The 20,418-nt window shown below is 40.0% G+C and overlaps 1 protein-coding gene across 1 annotated transcript; it reads right to left on the reverse strand.

Moving 5' to 3' along the window:
- Nucleotides 1–464: 464 nt before the first annotated feature.
- LOC130099747 (chromodomain-helicase-DNA-binding protein 1-like) lies at nt 465–19,650 on the reverse strand (the record flags this gene model as incomplete). The annotated part of the gene is made up of 21 exons (XM_056265548.1): nt 19,373–19,650; nt 17,829–17,954; nt 16,521–16,707; nt 13,275–13,397; nt 13,138–13,190; nt 12,916–13,050; nt 11,435–11,700; nt 10,357–10,582; nt 10,172–10,272; nt 7,850–8,028; nt 7,636–7,760; nt 7,320–7,536; nt 7,148–7,237; nt 6,304–6,494; nt 5,910–6,098; nt 5,536–5,698; nt 4,087–4,239; nt 3,926–3,997; nt 3,496–3,645; nt 2,818–2,966; nt 465–567 (listed from the first exon to the last, which is right to left on the reverse strand). Coding segments are annotated over exons 2-21 (2,925 nt in total), but the record flags the coding sequence as incomplete, so codon positions are not given.
- Nucleotides 19,651–20,418: the final 768 nt, after the last annotated feature.

Consider the following 20,418-nt stretch of genomic DNA (forward strand, 5'->3'; position numbering starts at 1 on the left):
GCGTACATCAGCCTTTAAAAAAGCAGCCGTCTGTCGGAAAGTGAGTTTTGTGTATTGAATATTTAGACCTGCTGCATTACAAACGGCATAAATGATGCTTTCGATGAGAACTGAGTGGAAAACACTGGATACCGGCGGGCGAGAGACACGCTTATAAGCGTAACACATTTCTCACCGCACATATCCTGTGCAACGAAGCCCACGGCTGGCCTTGTAATTAGCTTCAACCTTTATAGAAGATTATGTTATAGAAGGTTCAAGGGTTTTATGTGTGTGTGTGTGTGTGTGTGTGTGTGTGTGTGTGTGTGTGTGTGTGTGTGTGTGTGTGTGTGTGTGTTTAGTGCACACAGTGACATTGTGCATCTGCGGTTAAAATTATCACAGTAGATATTTCTCTCGCCTCCCAGTGCACATGCTGAAGGGCTTCTCTGCGCTACACATACACTACATTGTGACACACGTACACAAACCTGAGGCTCCTGCTCCTCTCCTTCCTGCTCTTTGAAAAGCTCTTCCGCACCAAACTTCAGGATGGCTGACAGCTCCTCCTTGTTGAATGGAGTGGAACTGCAGAGGTATCAGACCATAATATTGCCATTAATCTATACATTATACACAGCAGAATCTCCACTAAGAATAAACACCGCCGTTCAAAAGTTTGCTCTTAAAAGAAGTCTCTTCTGCACACCAAATTTGATAAAAAATATAAAAACAGTAATATTGAGAAATATTAAAATTTTAAATAGCCCTTTTATATGTGAATATAATAGTAAAGTGTAATGTATTCCTGTGATCAAAGCTGAGTTTTCAGCATCATTACTCCAGTCTTCAGTGTCACATGATCCTTCAGAACTCACTCTAATATGATGAAACATTTCTGATTATAATCAACGTTGAAAACCGTTATGTACAATTTATTTAGGATTCTTTGATAAATAGAAAGTTCAAAAGAACAGCATTTATTCAAAATAAAAAAATTTTTACATTATAAGTGGGTTACTGTCACTTTTTCATTACTTTCATTTATATTTCCTAAAAAAGTTAAACACAAACTTTTGAATGGTAGTGTATAATGTTACACACGATTTCTATTTCAGATAAATGCTGTTGTTTTGAACTTTCTATTCATCAAAGAATCCTGAAAATAAATTGTACATAACGGTTTTCAACACTGATAAATTCAGCTTTGATCTCAGGAATAAATTACATTTTATATAATATAGTCAAATAGAAAACGGTTCTTTTAAATTGTAATATTTCACAATATTACTGTTGTTTTCCTGTTTTTTTATCAAAATAAAAGCAGCCTTGAAAAAAAAAATCTTACCGATCCCAAACAAATAACGATTATTTTGATAATACACTAATATAACAATTAAACCAATTGACTATTCAAGCATTTCTTTAATTGAGTACTTAATCAAAGCATATTCAATAGTAATAATTAGTATTTTTATAGAACAACTGTACAATCAATCCTAATAATCAATGGCAGTCTTAATTTCTTTCCTTAAATAGTTAAACCATAGAGGAACACCGCAGTGAAACCTTAAAGCTTTTCTTTTGTTCACAACAGATTGATAAAGGATTCTCAGTGCAAATTTGGGAAGATGGTTGTTTCAAATGCACGTCATAAGCAATGATTCTGCTTTATTACATTGAGTGTAAACGGTGGCTGATGGATAATGAATCGCCAGTGGAGAGACAGCGTGGGACAAAGAAGCACAAAGAAACACAGCAGCTTTACACACTACAGTAAAAAAAGTATGTTTATGATATAGTTCAGCAACACACGACCTAGAGTGCCGTTTCCCCTAATACCAGCAAGATTGCAAATGTGACATTGATTTTATCCAGTTCAATAAACAAGTAGGTAATATTTCAGTGACTTACATTTTAGATACAATATTGACCATTTTCACCAACTAAACTAGTTCCTAACAAAGCCACAGTAGAACAACTGAGTCAATGATTCAATGACCCATTCATAAAGCCAGTGGCTGCGTCCCGAATCGCATACGAGGTACTTGTGTTGAATAATTACTTCGCAACTGTTAAGAGTGTATTCTATATAGAATGTAATATGGATGTACTAAATTCACCATGTTGTCATTATTGTGTGACCTAACAGCGTCAGTGTCATTCACAATCCTCCCCCGTGGCCTCATGGGATAGTAAAGTGTCCATCGTATGCAGGATCAGAATCTCTCCGGAAGCAGAAGGTCGTCCGGGGGCTTTCTCCTACTCTTTTATGAGTACTGTGAATTCAGACATACGACTTGTCACACTGTTTTTCGCCTACTATATAGTGGGGAAGTGTGTGATCTCAGACGCAGCCAGTCACTCGCTCAATTCTTCAATGAATCAGCCGTTTGAATGAAATTGGTTGAATGAATCACTCATTAATATGCCACCACCTACTGGCAGTTTAGTTTCTTATTTTGAAAACATTTCCAAAAAATGATTTAAAAGATTAATCTCATAACATTATTTGTGCAGTTGTAATTTAGCAGTGTGAATGCACTCATGCTACCGCTGAGCTTCTGTGTTTCCTCTGCAGTGAAAACATGGATTTTGTTGATACCGATTTCCTTTGATTGATAGCAGCCCTACAGCATCTTATTATTATTCTAATGGAATTCATTAATAAAATGTAAGAGCTTGACATGAAAGATGACATTTAATACGGTAAAAACGACTGCCCTGACAAGAGAATGACCAACAAGCACAAGACACAGTTTAATGCCAAGCCCTACACATACATATTTACACTCAATTATTTAGCAATTTAGTCAGGTTATATATTTGTATCTGTACCTGGAAGGAGCAGCACCCGTATGGAGGACCGTCTTCCCCGTGGTGTCCATCCTCTGAATCACCAGGTGGTCCAACACCATTTTCTTCTTGGCTCTCTCAATGATCTCCTCCTCAACTGAGCCCTTCGTCACCAGACGGTATATATTCACCTGAGAGAGATTCAATAGAAGACATTACAGAAATGGACTAGACCAAGTCATAAAGAATAAACGGCACTGATATTACTTTTATCATATAACAATGATTTTTACACATTTTGTTTTAAGCAACAAAGTAAATTCGTAACAAGGTATCTAGAATTATTTACTGTATTTCAAAGTGTCCATGATAACAATACTGTGCAAGTTCACTAGTATAGACTAATCAGTGCTAATACACACAAAAACGTTCACTATTAGGCCTCCGCAATTGACAAAATTACCATATATTGCCCTTTAAACTGCAATTTGACAACCAGCAGCAATATAAAATTTAAATATTTCACCACAGAATTTTACCATTTTCAAACATACGCCGTAAACTCTGCATAGCTACAGCGGTTATAGCATAGCCTGCTGAATATCCCTTTCGATTTTATGCTCTTTTTGCTGCCCTAATCAATATAAATACAATAAAAACCAGCACACGCTACATAACTGATGTACAGCACGTAATGTAATGTGGGGAGGTAATGCTGACCTGTTTTTTCTGCCCAATCCTGTGCGCTCTGGCCTGGGCCTGCAGGTCATTCTGGGGGTTCCAGTCGGAGTCGAAAATGACCACCGTATCCGCAGAGGCCAGATTAATGCCCAGACCACCCGCTCGCGTCGACAACAAGAAGCAGAAATCCTGCAACGTCAGAGACAAGCTCATACAGAGACATGTACAGGCATCATAGAAAATCATGCTCAATTTTTAAAACAACTATACATTTTTTATAGAACTAAAAAATGTATTATGAAGACTTTGAGTGTAATGCCTAATATATTATAATAATTGTTCCAGAATTGGATGAAATCAAGTCATGACATAATTTTTGTGACTTCACAGCACATCGCAATCATAATGTAAGTAAATCAATGCCAGTACAAATATTTACACCATTAATAACCAGTGATTTCACACATACCTCAGAGCCCTCCGCATTAAAGTGATCCAACGCCTGCTTCCTCATCTCACCCTTTATAGAACCATCCAGTCGCTGCAAACACACACACTTTCATAAGTCACACCTGAGCCACAAACACTGCGGTTAAACCCAGATGCCCTGCAGCGAGTGAGTGCCATCACCTGGAATAAGAACTGCCGGTACTTCAGGTACTCCGCTAGGATGTCCAGCATCCGAACCATCTGGGAGAAGATGAGCACACGGTGCCCTCGTTCCTTCAGCCGAACCAGCAGTTTATCCAGAAGAATCAGCTTCCCACTGCTGCGAATAAGGTGCTGCAGGAAATAGATATCCGTTCAGTCTGTGTGAAGTCACTGCTAGTAAGGAACCACTACCCTGTTGTGGCGCTCTTTCAATTGGGGGTGGGCGATATGGCAAATACATATACCACGATTCACTATTTTATCATGTTGGTTTTACTATTTTGCAATGACTGAGCAGAACAGCCAAACTAACTAATTTCCCTATTTAAAAAAAGAAAAGAAAAAGAAGTGTGACAGTCATTTAGGCCCAAGTAGGGGTGGGCAAAGATGAACATTTTTCAATATTTTGATTAAACATCCATGATTAAAAATCTTGATATCGCACACCCCTACTTTTAAATGCACAAAGCAAGTTTACGTGTACGGGGAAAACATTAAGACATCAGCATACTCAATCTGGCTTTAGCACAAAAAAAAATATTTTTCTCTGCAAATGTCACTTTGGGTTTTTTTTAAGTTAACTAAGCTTGTTAGTTTTTGTAACTAAACTTATATTTTTAATTGATAGGTTTTTTAAACTTGAAAGACAAAATTAGCTTAGTGGTAAAATCAAGCATCTTTTAACTTCGACTTCTTAGAAAGGTCAAGCCGTACCTGCCACATAGCCAACTGGGAAAAGTTGTGCATGCCTTGATTACAAATCGTTTGGACTATTGTAATTCTTTATATTATGGTCTTGATCAGTGCTCAATCCGCCGATTACAACTAGTCCAAAATGCAGCTGCACGTTTGTTGACAGGGAAAAAGCGTAGTGACCACATCACCTCTGTATTGTCTTCTCTCCATTGGTTGCCTGTTGCTTCCACAATCCATTTTACAATTTTATTGCTCGTTTTTAAATCTCTAAATGGATGGGCACCATTATACTTATCAGATATGCTTATTTTGCACACTCCAGTTAGAACACTAAGGTCAACTGGCCAGTTGTTTTTAGACTGTCCAAGGTCAGAGAGGGGACAGAGAGCTTTTTCAATAGCAGGTCCTACGCTCTGGAAGTCTCTTCCTCTCAGTATTAGAGCAGCTACCTCTGTTGAGCGTTTTAAATCATTGTTAAAAACTCATCTTTTTGCACTGGCGTTCTAATATTAATCGAGCTGTGACATTTTATTATGTATTGTCTGTTTTTGAAATAGTTTTTATCTCATGTTATTTCTCTACCTGTATAGCACTTTGGGGCAGTAGTGACTGCTTGTAAATGTGCTTTATAAATAAACTTTGACCTTGAATAACTGTGGCCAATGTCTTGGATGTTTCGATGTACAGTGCAACTAATAAACGAGCGCTTCCCCTCTGCAAGACGAAACGCACCTGCAGGCCCTCTTGTCTGTTGTAGAACTCGGTCTCGTCAGGGGGTTTAATGAGGTAGCAGTGGTTACAGCATTTCTTCAACTCCATCATGACGTTGAGGAAGCCTGACGTGCTTCCTTTAGTTCCTTTACTCAGGGCTTTATAGTTCCTCGTCAATATCCACCTAAACAAACAATTTAATCCATTAATCAATTTGATCTCTCGGAGTGATAAATCTATAGCGAAGGGTGACTTTTCTCAGGGAGGAAAAAAAAATCTGTTCGAATATAGAATGACATGCCACGATGAATCATGAACAAGACCATGTTTACAGTAAAATATGGTCCCAATTTGTAAAAGCTCATGTTTGTGCATCAGTGCACTGGTTGTCTTACTTGTAGTATTGTTTCTGAACAGCGCTCATCTCTACCCTGAGGATCTGCTCCACCTTGGCAGGCAAAGATTTCTCCACATCTTTCTTCACTCTGCGCAGCAAGAAGGGCTCCAGCTCTTTATGAAGGCTGGTATAGCCCGAGTCTCTGCCCTTCCCATGCTCCTCTTCAAACATCTCCCACGAGTGAAATCTACCAACATACAAGCTTATATCAGTGACATCCGACTAAACCAAGACAAGAATGTGGTCAGCTCGTCTCTCTAAGGTATCAGCCTTTAAGAATAAACCACAAAGAGTTACAAGAGCTGCCAAAAACACCACATGAAAAGCTCAGCTGCTACAGTAAAGTCATCCTGAACAAAAAGAGCAGGCTGATAGAACAAGAGCACACCTACTTGTCAGGCATAATAAAGTGTAGCAGAGACCAGAGCTCTTTGAGTGAGTTCTGGAGGGGTGTGCCAGTGATCAGGAGCCTGTGGTTGGACTTGAACTCCATCATAGTCTTGTAGAGGAGAGAGTCATCGTTCTTCAGCCGATGGGCCTCGTCGACACCTATGAACGCCCAGCTGACATTTCCTAAAAATGACTGCAAAAGAAAATAACAATGAGCACGCCGGTCTGCTGAGATACACAATACGTTTCATTTACACAGGTAACAAATGTCATTAAAGAATAGGACTGGGTATCGTCCGAAATATATAGTGTTATATTATATTTACGTTACCGCTCAAAACTAATTCTTTCAGATTAGTGTTTCCTGTTAATATTTTTTAAAAGTGAAATTTAATGAAATGATAATGGACACCCACTGATGAAAAGCACAAGCTGGTAGCTTAAAATAAAATAAAAATCTATATTTATTGGCAACCTTTCTAGCACAGTATCTCTGTGTGAACGTATGTTAATATATTGGGGGGGGGGGAATAAAGCCTTTAAATTTCAGGCAAAGCATAAATGTAATGAAATTGAGAACAGTAAAAGTACTGTATTACACACTTCCTGTTCAACCGTTTTTAATAAATATTCCTAGATTTTGTTTTACAAGTACGTCACAAATATAAGCCCTATTTCTCATCATCATTTAATACCGGATCATGTGACTATTGGAACAACAGATTGGCTATTTCGAATGAATTGAACATGCACAATGTTTCCTGACGGTTTCTTACTTTTAGACTAGTCTAATAGCTTATGCAAAATATACATTTAAGTGTAAATTAGTCTCGACTCGTGCTGTACCTTATCCTTCAGCAGAATTTCATATGTAGTAAGCAGAATGTTTAACTTCAGTCGCTTGGTCTGCGGATGCATCCATTCATGTGTCCGGATCTAAAGAACACACAACAATCGTCAGCTTTGAGTTGAAGAAATCTAGGATCAGCTCACTTTCATGCATTTTTTAACATTATACCATGTTTCTGCTGTTGATGTCTCCCAGGTACACCACAACATTCATCTGAGGCGCCCAGAGCTGGATCTCCCTCTGCCAGGACGTGAGGGTGGACAGAGGCACCACCAGAAGAAAGGGCCCGTAAAGCTGGTGATCATTGAACATGTAGTTGAGGAAGCTGATGGTCTGGATGGTTTTTCCCAGACCCATCTCATCTGCCAGGATACAACTGTTTCCTCTGGGAAAGCAGAAGAGTAGAAGTGATGAAGAAACTCATGAAATCATGACTGATTGAAACCGGGGTTATGTCTACTAGGAGTGAACGAAACTAGCATACTTGCACCAAGAATGGGCCATCCAGTTGAGACTGTCCAACTGATAGTCCCGCAGCTCTAGGCCGTCTCCACCGATGTACAGAGGCTGCTTCTTCATGGGCACAAACCGGGGTCTCTGTTTTAAAACCTGAAAGAAACCACACAGGAAACTGGTTGGAGAGCTCCCGGTTTCATTGGCTTTCTCAGATGAGCGTTCACGGTGTTGCCTGCGGTTACCTTGCAGTCTCTGAAGGGGATGGTTTTGCTCTGGTTTCGGCTCATGTATTCATCGATGCACTTTTGAAACTTTCTAGAAATAAGAGCACCGTCTTCCCAACTGCACTCCGAGTACGGCAGCCCCTGCCATTTACAAAGGTAGTCGGGATAACCTGCCGCAGACTTTTGATTCGAATGTCCTGCAAGATTCAAGCAACAATGAAAGTAAATAAACACTCGTTACTTTTCTCCATTCTGTCACCTGATGAGTTTTGGTTCCTTGCCACTGTCGCCTTTGGCTTTCGGCTTGCTTTGTTGGGGACACTTAATACTCAACAATATTATTGATCTGCCTGCACTGACACCATTATATGAGAACTGAACTGAGCTGGACGATGACATCACTGTTTTCTCCAGATATACATATATATATATATATATAAAAAATGAACTAAATGAATAGGGGTGTAACGATATTCGAACCGAAAAACCACGATACAGAACACGCCCCGCCCGGACATTATAGTAATGTGCAGCTCCCTATATAGTTTACATTAGCAGATTTTTTTTTTATCTTGCAAAACGTTTAATTGTAATTTAATTAATTTAAAGACACAATTTTTTCATTAAACCACTGTTTAAAAAAAAAAAAAAAATTTAGCTTTCTAAACCGAACCGAGGCGTCAAAACCATGGGAAAACCGAACCGTCAGTTTTGTGTATCGTTACACCCCTTTAAATGAATAACTTACAACAGACATGAGCTATCACTGAACTTCCTTAAAGGAGCATTTCACCCGTGGGAACATTAATCTTTATTGAAAGTGGGTCACATATGTAGTCGAAATGTAACGTAAATTTTGAATTTGGTGCCTTCTTGATCGAGGAAAGACAGAAAGTAACTTTAGGGCGCATTTGTATGGAAAACAACAACTCCCACAATGCACCACATTGCACAGCTCCGCAAGCCACTCCCACTAATCCAGAACACCGCGAAACTAGGATGGTTCACAAGACAAATGTCCGTGTCCTCGTCTGATTTCGTCCAGGAGAAATTGGTATCGTTGAAATTCTTTGAAGCAGACGGACTATCTCTGTGTCCAGTCCGCCCGGCTCGAGCCAGTCTGGGCTCCTCGTCCGCTCCAGTCCGCCCGGCTCGAGCCAGTCTGGGCTCCTCGTCCGCTCCAGTCCGCCCGGCTCGAGCCAGTCTGGGCTCCTCGTCCGCTCCAGTCCGCCCGGCTCGAGCCAGTCCGGGCTCCTCGTCCGCTCCAGTCCGCCCGGCTCGAGCCAGTCCGGGCTCCTCGTCCGCTCCAGTCCGCCCGGCTCGAGCCAGTCTGGGCTCCTCGTCCGCTCCAGTCCGCCCGGCTCGAGCCAGTCTGGGCTCCTCGTCCGCTCCAGTCCGCCCGGCTCGAGCCAGTCCGGGCTCCTCGTCCGCTCCAGTCCGCCCGGCTCGAGCCAGTCTGGGCTCCTCGTCCGCTCCAGTCCGCCCGGCTCGAGCCAGTCTGGGCTCCTCGTCCGCTCCAGTCCGCCCAGCTCGAGCCAGTCTGGGCTCCTCGTCCGCTCCAGTCCGCCCAGCTCGAGCCAGTCTGGGCTCCTCGTCCGCTCCAGTCCGCCCGGCTCGAGCCAGTCCGGGCTCCACGTCCGCGACAGGTCTTCTGCCTCCGCCTCCTGTTCCTCCATCAGCCTCGGCTGCTCTTCGCTGTATTGCGGCTCGTAAAGGTAGGTAGCCACGAACATCTGAGTCAAGCATCAGACTTTCGAAATCCTCTTCTTCCATATCATACTGAGTACCTTCCGCCATTGTCGTGACTTCACATCTGCCTCCACAGCACCTGCTAGCTTAGCTTCCAAACAAGATGGTGGATATTGCTTTTAGTTTCTGCAAGTGCAGTCACAGCCACTGATCTGTAATAGGTCTGTAGTGTGAGCGGGTCCCACCCCCTGGGGACATTTTTGTAGTCTCAACCCATCTACAAAGATATGGGACTTCCTGCTTAGAATGACGCAAAATGGCGATTTTTACATCATTATAAGCAGGAACTGCAACACTGAAATCCATATTTCTCCCGTCTCAGGGGAAAATGAGGGAAAAATGCACGACCATTCAAAAATATGACTGGGTTTCTAACGATACAAAGCTTAATGCAAATGGGTAATGTGCTCCTTTAAGCTGGACTGTGACGCTATTTTCTTCTAGAAACAAACTTTGATGCATTATTTTCCTGTTATCACTGTAAAGCTGCTTTGAAACACTCTGTATTGTAAAAAGCGCTATATAAATAAAGGTGACTTGACTCGTGAGTCAGAACAATCAATCAAAACAATGAAAATTGGAAAATCTTACCAATGATTCTTTCCACGATTTGATACTGAGAATGCAAGTCATCCATGAGCTCCTGCTGGCAGTTTAAGTACTCCACATCTTCAGGCGAGGCCGCTTTGAGCCTGTGGACGGCAGCGCAAGAGAACAAAATGAACATCTAAAGCCACGTTACCTACAGGAAAAGAGGTTTCTGTAAGCATTCGTACCATTTCTTCTTCTCCTGCTCTTTTTTCTTGAAGTTGTCCAGTTTCTTCATGCCCTTGACGTTCTGTTGTTTGAGCGTCTCCTCCGTCTCCCAGGTGTTGTGAATGTGGGACCAGTTCTTCCATTTCATCAAGTATTGCACCTCTCCTGGCTGTCTGTTGGGGTCGAAGCTGGCGTTGGGGTCTCCATCTGCCTCTACGGCATACACTGTGGTTACGGCACCCGTTGCTGTTAAGGAACAAGACAACATTTCAACAAAAGTATTGGTGTCACTATAAAAAGTTCCTTCTAAACTTTCCACCGAGCTGATTGTGTTGTCATTAGGGGTGTAGCGATGCCCTCATGTCACAATTCGATACATATCATGATATTGAACTCACAATATGATATTATTGCGATACTGCAATACATATGGTAAAAGGTTAACAAAAATTGTTTTACTGTTGATTAAAATGCTAAAGTTCATCAAAATTGTCCTCTGTATATCTAGTCAGTGACAGAGTTCAAGTATATTCGTCTGAAATAAGTCAGTATTTTCAGTTCCAGAATCATGAAGAGTGAAAGGTCGGAAGACCGCAGTTTCACGTGGAGCATTTGGAGATTTTTAGAGATTAGAGACTCTAGGAACAACATCTCAATGAACAACATCTCAACACTAAATTATAAAGGCCTGTCTCATATAGACGCCTGTCTCAAATACAAGCCGGTGCAGTTCGACGATTTGGGAAAATAAAAGCCCGGGCTATTGTTTCAAGTTTTACGGTAGTTATAGGCTTCAAGTCCACAGATCAGCAACATTAGATAACATTTGATTTAAGTTCAAGAGTTTCTTTAACACTACCATTTTTATCTTAATAAAAGACAAAGATGATATTTTTGTTTACATTTTTTTTTATTTTTGACTGCTAAGACTAATATAATTTGTTGTTTGCCTTAATGTGGTTAAATAGAAAAATAGTGGTTTAAAATGGCAATAATTAATCGATACCGAACGATATTAAATATTATATCGCAATACATTTTTTAGCTATATCGCACAGCCCTAGTACAGCATTTCAATTTCAGGACCATTATTCTCACCTCCTTTCCGACCTATCCTCGATTCCATGACTCTCTCCAGTGTCTCGAACTCGTCCTCCTCTGGGGGCGGGACGTCCTCTCCACACACCTCCACCAGGTCGTCGGAATCCGTCTTCAGTTCCTCATCTTCTTTGTAGCTCACGTTGACCGTGGCCTGCCGCCGAGGCCCCGCTAGGGCTTTCTTATAATCGTCGTCTTCATCTGAGGAGGAGCGCGAGGGCTTCTTCTTCGGAGCCTTGTTATTTCTCCCATTCCTGGCAGTGGCCCTGAGAGATGGACAGATCTGTTCAGTTAAGGAGTGTTTGCTCAAAAGAGAATTAAACAATATAGCCATAAGCACCAATCATTAGGATCCAAGCATATGTGAAAGAGCATGACCAAAACCACGAAGGTTGGAAGCATGGATCCCGTGGAAGTTGTGGGTACATGTATTTTGATGGCAACCTTTGTTTTTATTGTTATAGTGCTGTCTTGCATTAATTTAATTTGGCCTAAAATGACTTAAAGAAATGTTGAAGACAACTCTCATAAAAATACATTTGCTCACATCTTTCAAATAGCACCCTCAATATGCCTTAACACACTGAATAAAAGGGAGTTTGGTGGTTGTTAAAAATCAAATACTCATGGGCCACGTCAAAAAATTGTATTGGCTTATCCATTAAAAAAATCGTGAGTTTCTGACTCGTTGTTCACAAGGCTTCATATGTTATGCACTTTTTGTGACCAACAAAATAGGAGTTATTTTTTCAGACATTTTAAAATGCCATGAGCATTTTTAGATAATTTTTTTCCAATGAATAAAACAAAGCCATGACGACTCCAAAACTATAACAGTCATTCAATGAAATCTGACACACATGCTCTTTGGAGAAAGAGATAACCCTATATTTATCCAATCAAAATTTAGCAGGTAGTAACTGGAATTATGACTCTTATTTAACATGGGGCAGTGTCCAATGAGGCTGTGACAAATGTTGTGAGAATCAGCACAAAGGAGGTGTTTTTATATTACAGAAGGTATTCACAGAAAGGGTCAATTTTGATGTCATGTTCACTTTAAAAGACACCAAACAGTGGATGACTTTAGATAAAAAAAAACACATTAGATAAAATTAGTGCTGGACCAAAATAAAAATCTGGGCCGAAACCAACAATTCAGGATGCACTTTTTTTTTCTTTTCTTTTTTATTACTTAATTTAATTAATTTTAGTGTTGCGCTGAAACAAATTTCTCATTTCCATTTGATATTTTTGTATTTTATTTTGAAGTGCCCCTGATAACAATACTGCGCATGTTCATTATTGTGATATCGTATTACCGTACATCGGCAAAAGAAATAAATAGCGATTATTGGATGGCATGCACATGTTGCAGTTTTGCTCACGCATCCACAGAAAACAGCATAAACTGAAGATCATGGCTGCATTTCTCACTACACAAAACAGCAAAAGTGACCAAGATCAGGTGAAAACTGTACTTGTTTGAAGGTTTTCTGCTCTTGACTTTGTGACTGGGCTCATAGTCAGACACCGACTCGTCACTGTGCCCTTCCTCCTTTTCTGAAGAGTCCGATGAGCCACTTCCTGAACCCGATCCCGAGTCCGATCCAGACCTACACACACACACACAACACCAGTGTAAATGCAGAGTGAGGCAGTAACCTCATGTTTACTAGCGCAGACGGCTTCCCTCGACTCACCCTTTACTCCTGCTCTTGGAGTCATCATCCGAGTCATCACTACTGGAAGAGTCCTGCAGGCGATAAGAGAGAAGAGCGAGTGAGAAACGAGAGGGATTTGGGGAACGGTGGTGACTGAGGGGGTGAGCGTGCAGTACCTCGTCTGAGCCGGTGTTTGAGGAGCTCGGCTGCTGCTGGACCTGCTGCTGTTGCTGGAGCTGCTGCTTCCGGATCATGGCGGACCGTTGCACTGTCAGGATACTGGGGTTGGACTTCCAAAACTACAGCGAGGGGAAACAACAGGGATGATGGTGTCAAACATTTGGACGCTCCTGTACAGTGCCTACATTTTAAAGAATCACACATGCTCTAAATGCAAACGCTGTGAATGATTATGAGGACAATATCAAGAAATGTTCATTTTAAAGTACACTTAAGTAGATCGCAATGTACAGTCAAACCAAAAATTATTCAGACACCAGATATAATTTTTGATATTTTTTACTAGTGTGTGCAGGACACTATAGTTCATTTATGTAAGCGAGGAGAGCCAAATAAAGTAAACTGTGACATATTACACCCAAATATTCTTCATACAGCGACTACCAGTAACATTTATTAAAATGTGGGACCAAAAATGATTCAGACACTTCGACCTTGCTCAAGTGTTTTTTCTGTAATTGCTAATGCTCTTTTTACACACACACTGAACAACATGAAGCATTGCTTGGTCACTGGTTGAGCTAAACTGGTATTATCTAATTGTGGAGTTAAATTTAACAGCTGACAGATATTCAACATAATTCATGTGTGAGAGTCTAACAGAAGGACGGACAAAACCACTGAAATATCCACTGATCTGATAATGTAAGAAATGTTGAAGGTGTCTGAATAAATGTTGGCTTGACTATGTATTATGATAACTGGACTACAGCACAACATGTCATCAACAAACCTCACTGAAATAGATCACGAGTGGAGTGTGTACTTTGCGAGAGAAACGTTATTTGTGCGAGAACGGGAATTAGGGCTTTAACGCCTAATTGATCAAATCTATAATCTAATGAAAATAAGCTAATGATTTACATAAATGATTCAGGTTTGTGTGTAGTGCATGGACAATCTTTGCAGCTCCATCACTTTACAGTGGCGTAAACATTTGAAAACAGAACAATCTTATAGGCAGAAATGATACTAAAACTAACATCATGACTATAAAACTATCACAAAAGTAATTGTATATAAATGTAATAAGTCTCTTAATCTCTATAAATGTAATAAGTCTCTTATTTTAACAGGATACAGAAATATGCTATGTTCAGAGGAGTTAATGTTTGTTCCTGTAGAAACAACTCATTTATAGCAAAGCCTTCTTACATTTCACATGCGAGTCAATTTGCACTGTCTGGAGGACAACATTGGGCATTGTGGAATAAATGTGGTCAATTGTGTACGGCTGGGCATTGACACAAACTTCATGATTCAATTTTGATTCACAAGCATGCAAATTCGAATAGATTTCAGTTTGATTGAATTCAATATCAGTTGATTGGGTCCAATCAGGTACAGTACATGGCAAAGAAATCTCCCAACTAATGCTGTAAACTAGGGATGTCCCGATCCGATCACGCGATCGGAAATCGGGCCCGATCACGTGGTTTCAGACTCGATCGGAATCGGACGTTACCTCCCGATCAGGACTCGGATATATGTAAATTAGGGGTGTAACGGTACATGTATTCGTAATTCTTGAACCGTTTCGGTACGAGGCTTCCGGTTCGGTACGCATACAAACCGAACGATTCCTAGGACCATTTTTCCTGCAGACAAAATCCACGCTGGCGCGATCACCACAACGTTGCGCAACATCAAATGGCAAACGTAATGAAAGCGGAACGAAACTGCGCTACTCATTATATTGTGCTTAACGGACCCTTTATCAGTTTGGACCAGCAACATCTGTGCAGCGCGAGATCAAGCGACACTGTTACAACACAGCGCTAAGAGATCCAGTGAAGAAAACATTTGAATTCGCCACTGAAGTAATAACATCGCTGCGAGATCTAGTGAGAAGCATTCACATTTCTCCGTTATTAACCGTAGATCTCTATAAGATCAAACAGCGCTGACGTGGACACCAGGAGAAATATTGAGCCGTGAATGAACATGGATTTAATGTTGCACTTCAAAACTCAAATATTATATAAATATATATTTAATGGTTATTTTTAATGTGATTACCAAAACATTATTTGTTCATCCTTCAAAGATGACCCCCATTTATAAACCTGAAAGTTTCAAGATGTAGGAAAACTCAAACTTATTTAAAAATAGTTTTTCTTTAAATAAATAGAAAATTTCTGTGGCATTTCTTTCTTTTTGCTGTATCGTATCGAACCGAACCAAATTTTGTGAACTGTTACACCCCTAATGTATAAATATATTCTCATTATTTTTTAAACACTTTTAAAACATTTTTATTTTTTGTTTACATGCCTACCGGGTATTTTAAGTTGAGGTGCTATTTGTTTTTATATTAGACTTTTCCTATATTTACTGTTGCACCTAAAAGTCCAAAAGTGAAGATTTTATGTTATTTATTACTTGATTGTTCAAGCTACCTCACAGAAGTGCTCTGTTTGTTAACAGAGTTGTTGAATGTTAAAATAAGGTGAATTAAATAAAAAATAAGATAAAATAAATAAAAAAAAATATTATTTTTTTATGTATTATATAAGTATCGGATCGGGACTCGGTATCGGTAGATACTCAAAATCAAATGACTCGGACTCGAGGGCAAAAAAACCTGATCGGGACATCCCTACTGTAAACTACACCAGGAATCACAGTTTGTACATCACTGTAACATTAAAGGTTAAATTAGATTTGTAAGCTACTCACATTTAAATTAAACATGGAAGTTTTTATAATAACAGTGCTATAATACATTTTTAATGCCATAATTATGTTTCTACTCGTATTGTGAAATATTTAAATGGTGGCTGTCATAAAAACATGGATTTAGGCAATTCAAACATCAAATATTGCAGAACATGTTAATTAAAGATATAATGAATATGCAATATAGTGTATATATTTAGCAAAATGCCTTTGATGATCATTCATCTTTATTTTGTGTTGTAACTAGTAGTTAAATGGAAGTGATGATCGGTTCATGTGTGCTACGCTTGAACTGAACTTGGATGGGATATTCATCAACTGAAAACAGCATACACTGAAATGTGGATTCTTGGGATTTAAGAATCGATATCGGCTCTTCAAAATGAGAATTGAATAAAATCAAGAAATCTATATTTCTAACCCGCCCTAGTATTTCGATTTTGCATGGACTTTAAAGCATCTGATCAGCATTGACAACTTCACACCAGCTTTATGACGCTTACCGCTGCTCCATCGATTTTGTTGCCTTGATCATTCTTTTCCTTGGATTTCTCGGAGTCCGAGTCTGATTGGCTTCCAGAATCCGATCCACTTCCTGAGTCACTGCTCCCTGATTGGCTACTGCTAGAACTGCTACTGCTTGAACTCGAGCCCGAGCCCGATCCTGACCCAGACTCATCGTCTGAATTACTGAGACACAAACACACGTGTACATGAGTTCATTCCTCCAATACACCACATGCTTTGCATGATTATAAACTATGAAATCAATTACTTTTATCCATAAATAACTGTGAGCAGATTAAGAGATAGCATTTTTTATGATTAGACAATGTGATTGGCATAATTAGAAATGTCTAATTTATTCCTCCTCACGTTCCAAACTTTTATGGTTTTTGTACAAACAAACATATTAGACATGTCAATAATTTCTACATTAGTAAATAGTATTAATATTTTTACTTATCCAGCAAAATAAAACAGGTTTACGTAGTTTACTGGTGAAATCAGGACTAGGTACTGGAAATACTAGTCGACTAATAGGGAAAATGTCGCCGCTTCTGTAAACACTTTGCTAAACATTTTTTTTTACCAAAGCTATTCTGAAATTTCTGTCATGTTAATATTACCTTAAAAAAAAGTTATTTACAGTAACAGCAGTTTTATCATGCAGGCAGGACATTGTCATCTCATAAGACGAGCAAAGTAGCATGCTTCGTTATTCAGTATTCAGCATTAATTTAAGACTATATCACTTTTCAGAACTAGTTAAAACACTGACTGCAGATTAAAAGAACTGAAACCATGGATGACTGACAAGCACAAGTCTGGAGAAACAGGTGTAGTGTTTATTAATTGAGAAAGAGTGGAGGAACATAAGCGTAACTGATAACTGAAGTAGTCTGGCATGCCAATCAACTCCTGGTACTTTTTGGGATCCGTTACATGTAATGGTTCATTTTGATGCTATGTGTGAACAAACAGTTTGAGCAAGTAGGATGTTGAGATGCCCTGATGTGAAAGTCTGCTGTCAAAAACAGCGTCTACAACAGATGCTTAGCGGGACATCAAACGCAAATGGCTCAAATAACAATCAATGAAGCAGTCTTCGCTGCAAGAGTCTGTCTTTTCTGAAGCTGGACACATCCAGTTTCACAGTACGGATAAAGAAGCTCAAATATTCTACCTAAAAGCTTCTCTTTAACAGCAGAAAATAAAATGAAAATGCGAGCAAATGACAATTTACATTTACAATGCAAACTAATCCTTTAATATTCCTTTAACATGGAAATGGCATGTATTGCGATTACCTGGACTCTCCGCTGCTGTTGCTGACACTTTCATCCTCACTGCGTGCATCCATCTCAATCAAATATTAAAGATGAATCCCTGATGAGATCCGTACAGTCTGCGTGCGCCACTTCAGAGCAGCTCACCTGAACAGAAAGTAAAGTTGTAATTAGAACAGAAGCTCACACAAATGACAGGTTCATGTCAAAGTGACTTAACTTATGTTTGACAGTAAACATTACTGACAAGTCTGAAGCAGAGATGAACAAAACTATTTTAAAAACTCAAAACTCTGCTGCTGAAACTATTAGACAGCTAGTTTTTAGAAACGTTAAACAGTGTAACAAATAGAAACGTATTAGTAACTTGTTTGCTAGCATAACAGTAGCAGGAATGTAGAAAACTGCCAACATTTGTTTGCATATGATGTGCAGTATTTGTTTATTCCTCAGTATTGTAGCCATGATATTGCTGGAATAAACAATAACACCAACTGCTTCGTAACGAGGGTTACTTCTCTTCCTCTCTTCAAAACACAACTGTTTTTATTGTTAATGTGCGTACTTCAGTGACAAACCGCACGCAAAATCCACAGACGAATCGTAAAGAAGTTTCTCTTTTATGTAAAGCAAAATCTTAAGCACTGCCTAATGAATGAAAGTGCTGAGTGTGATGTTGACCGCAGAGGCCTCCAAGGTTCAGGCCTAAAAAGCCGCGGACTATCCTGCGCTGTACGGCCCCCTGAAGCAGCGCCATGCTCGGGCAAAGGCGCGCATTACTGTCGGGTCACCTTTATGTTCAAGGCCATTTACAAATATCAGTTGTCATGAAGTTTATCCCGTCTTAATAATAAGTTTCACATCACAAATCCATATTTTGGGACTATGTTTTGATCGTTTGCCCCACTTGTCGCGATGGATTGGCGCTACATTTCAAATCTTTCATCAGTCTCTTTCTGTTGTAGCAATGCTAACTTAGCTTAGCATGCTAAAGCTAAACGAGAAGCGCGTGTTAGCTATTTGGCTACCGGTCGCTAACACAGTCAAGCTATTGGAGTACAGTGTACACATAATATTGATACGAACAACAATATAACAACCTTCAGACCCCGTTTAGATCGTATCTTTCTAAGTTAAACATTATTTGTTTGTTTAGCCAGCTATTATTACGCGTGCTAAGCTAAACGAGCAGCCTCGCTCAACTGGAGTTTGATTTTATGGGACACCCTGCTTATAAAATCAGCTGACTTGTCTTAAGCCCGTAAAACAAGCAGTTGCGATACTGAACTCGTGGGTTTTGTCTCACGATCAGATGTACGCACTGAAATACAGGTGTTTTCAGCGTAATATTGTCTGATCATCATGCTGTTGTTGATTCCCGCACTGCGTTTCTGTAGATCCGCCGCTCGGTTTGTTTTCATTAGCTCTTAAAACACCCAAACACAGCATCCCGAGCAGTATACGGACATATACCGGGGAATAACCGGCCGCGACCGGTTTCTCGTCTACGTCCATCACGTTCTGCGCACAAGTGCGGTCATATTGAAGGTGTTTTGATGTGTTACCTGCCCGCCTGTGTGCGCGCTGCTCGCGGACTCTTTCTGATGATCGCCGCTGTCGCTCGAGAACTCCACAAAAACACTCTTACACACTTTACTCTGAGAGATGAGTTTCTGAGTTTCCCCTCCACGGTCAAGAGTGCCTTGGGATCAACTGCTAAACAGTTTTAGTGTATTCCATGTGCCGGGAAACAGACGGGATAGCAGGCATATTTCAGCTGTAAATCCTACACCAGCCGGTCTCTCTCCGCCATGACGCGCTCGAGCACAGAGAGAGAGAGAAACCCCGGGCTGTGACGTCACCCGGCCGCGGCGAGCTCCCGCGGAACCGGCTGTTATATAAGAAAAGATCCGTAGGTAGGGATGCTTGTTTCTCTCAGACTACATGGGGGAAAGTTTGCGTTTTTGTCTATCTAAAAAATTCGAGAATTACATTTAAAAATTCTTCATGAGCAAATTTGTCTGTAATAGGCCTACACTTTATTAATATTTTTTGGGATATCGATTAAAGTCGTTTTGTATAGATGTGACAGAAAATATAGGTTACATGTTTTTTTTTTTTTACTTTTAGAAGGATTTATAATTTTTCAACATAAATCTGGACATCATGTTGATATAACTTCCAAATATGTTTTTATATATTTTGAGTTAAAAAAAAAGCATCTTATAAACTTATGGTGAATCTTATGATTTTATTTGGTAAATTCCATATACATGAAAGCAAAAGAAGCAATAATGGCAGTGTCCGAAATTGCATAGCCTACTCTCTTAAGTAAACTTCACGACCACTAAAAAAAAGTACGCTGTAGGCTATAGTATGAATGTCCGTTGCTTAGGCCTGAATGTAATCTGGAGTGGACGCACCACATTCACCTTGTTGTCATTATCATGTGATCTACCAGTGTAAGTTACATCGCTTCACTGTCATTCAATATCCTCTCCTGTGGCCTCATGCCATGGGATAGTAAAGTGTCCATCGTATACTTATACAGAATCTCGCCGGAAGAAGGTCATCCGGGGACTTTCTCCTACTCTTTTATGAGTAGCCTACT

This window comes from Rhinichthys klamathensis, unplaced genomic scaffold (assembly GCF_029890125.1).
Source record: "Rhinichthys klamathensis goyatoka isolate OS25496 unplaced genomic scaffold, OSU_Roscu_1.1 h1tg000236l_1, whole genome shotgun sequence".
Classification (NCBI taxonomy): domain Eukaryota; kingdom Metazoa; phylum Chordata; class Actinopteri; order Cypriniformes; family Leuciscidae; genus Rhinichthys; species Rhinichthys klamathensis.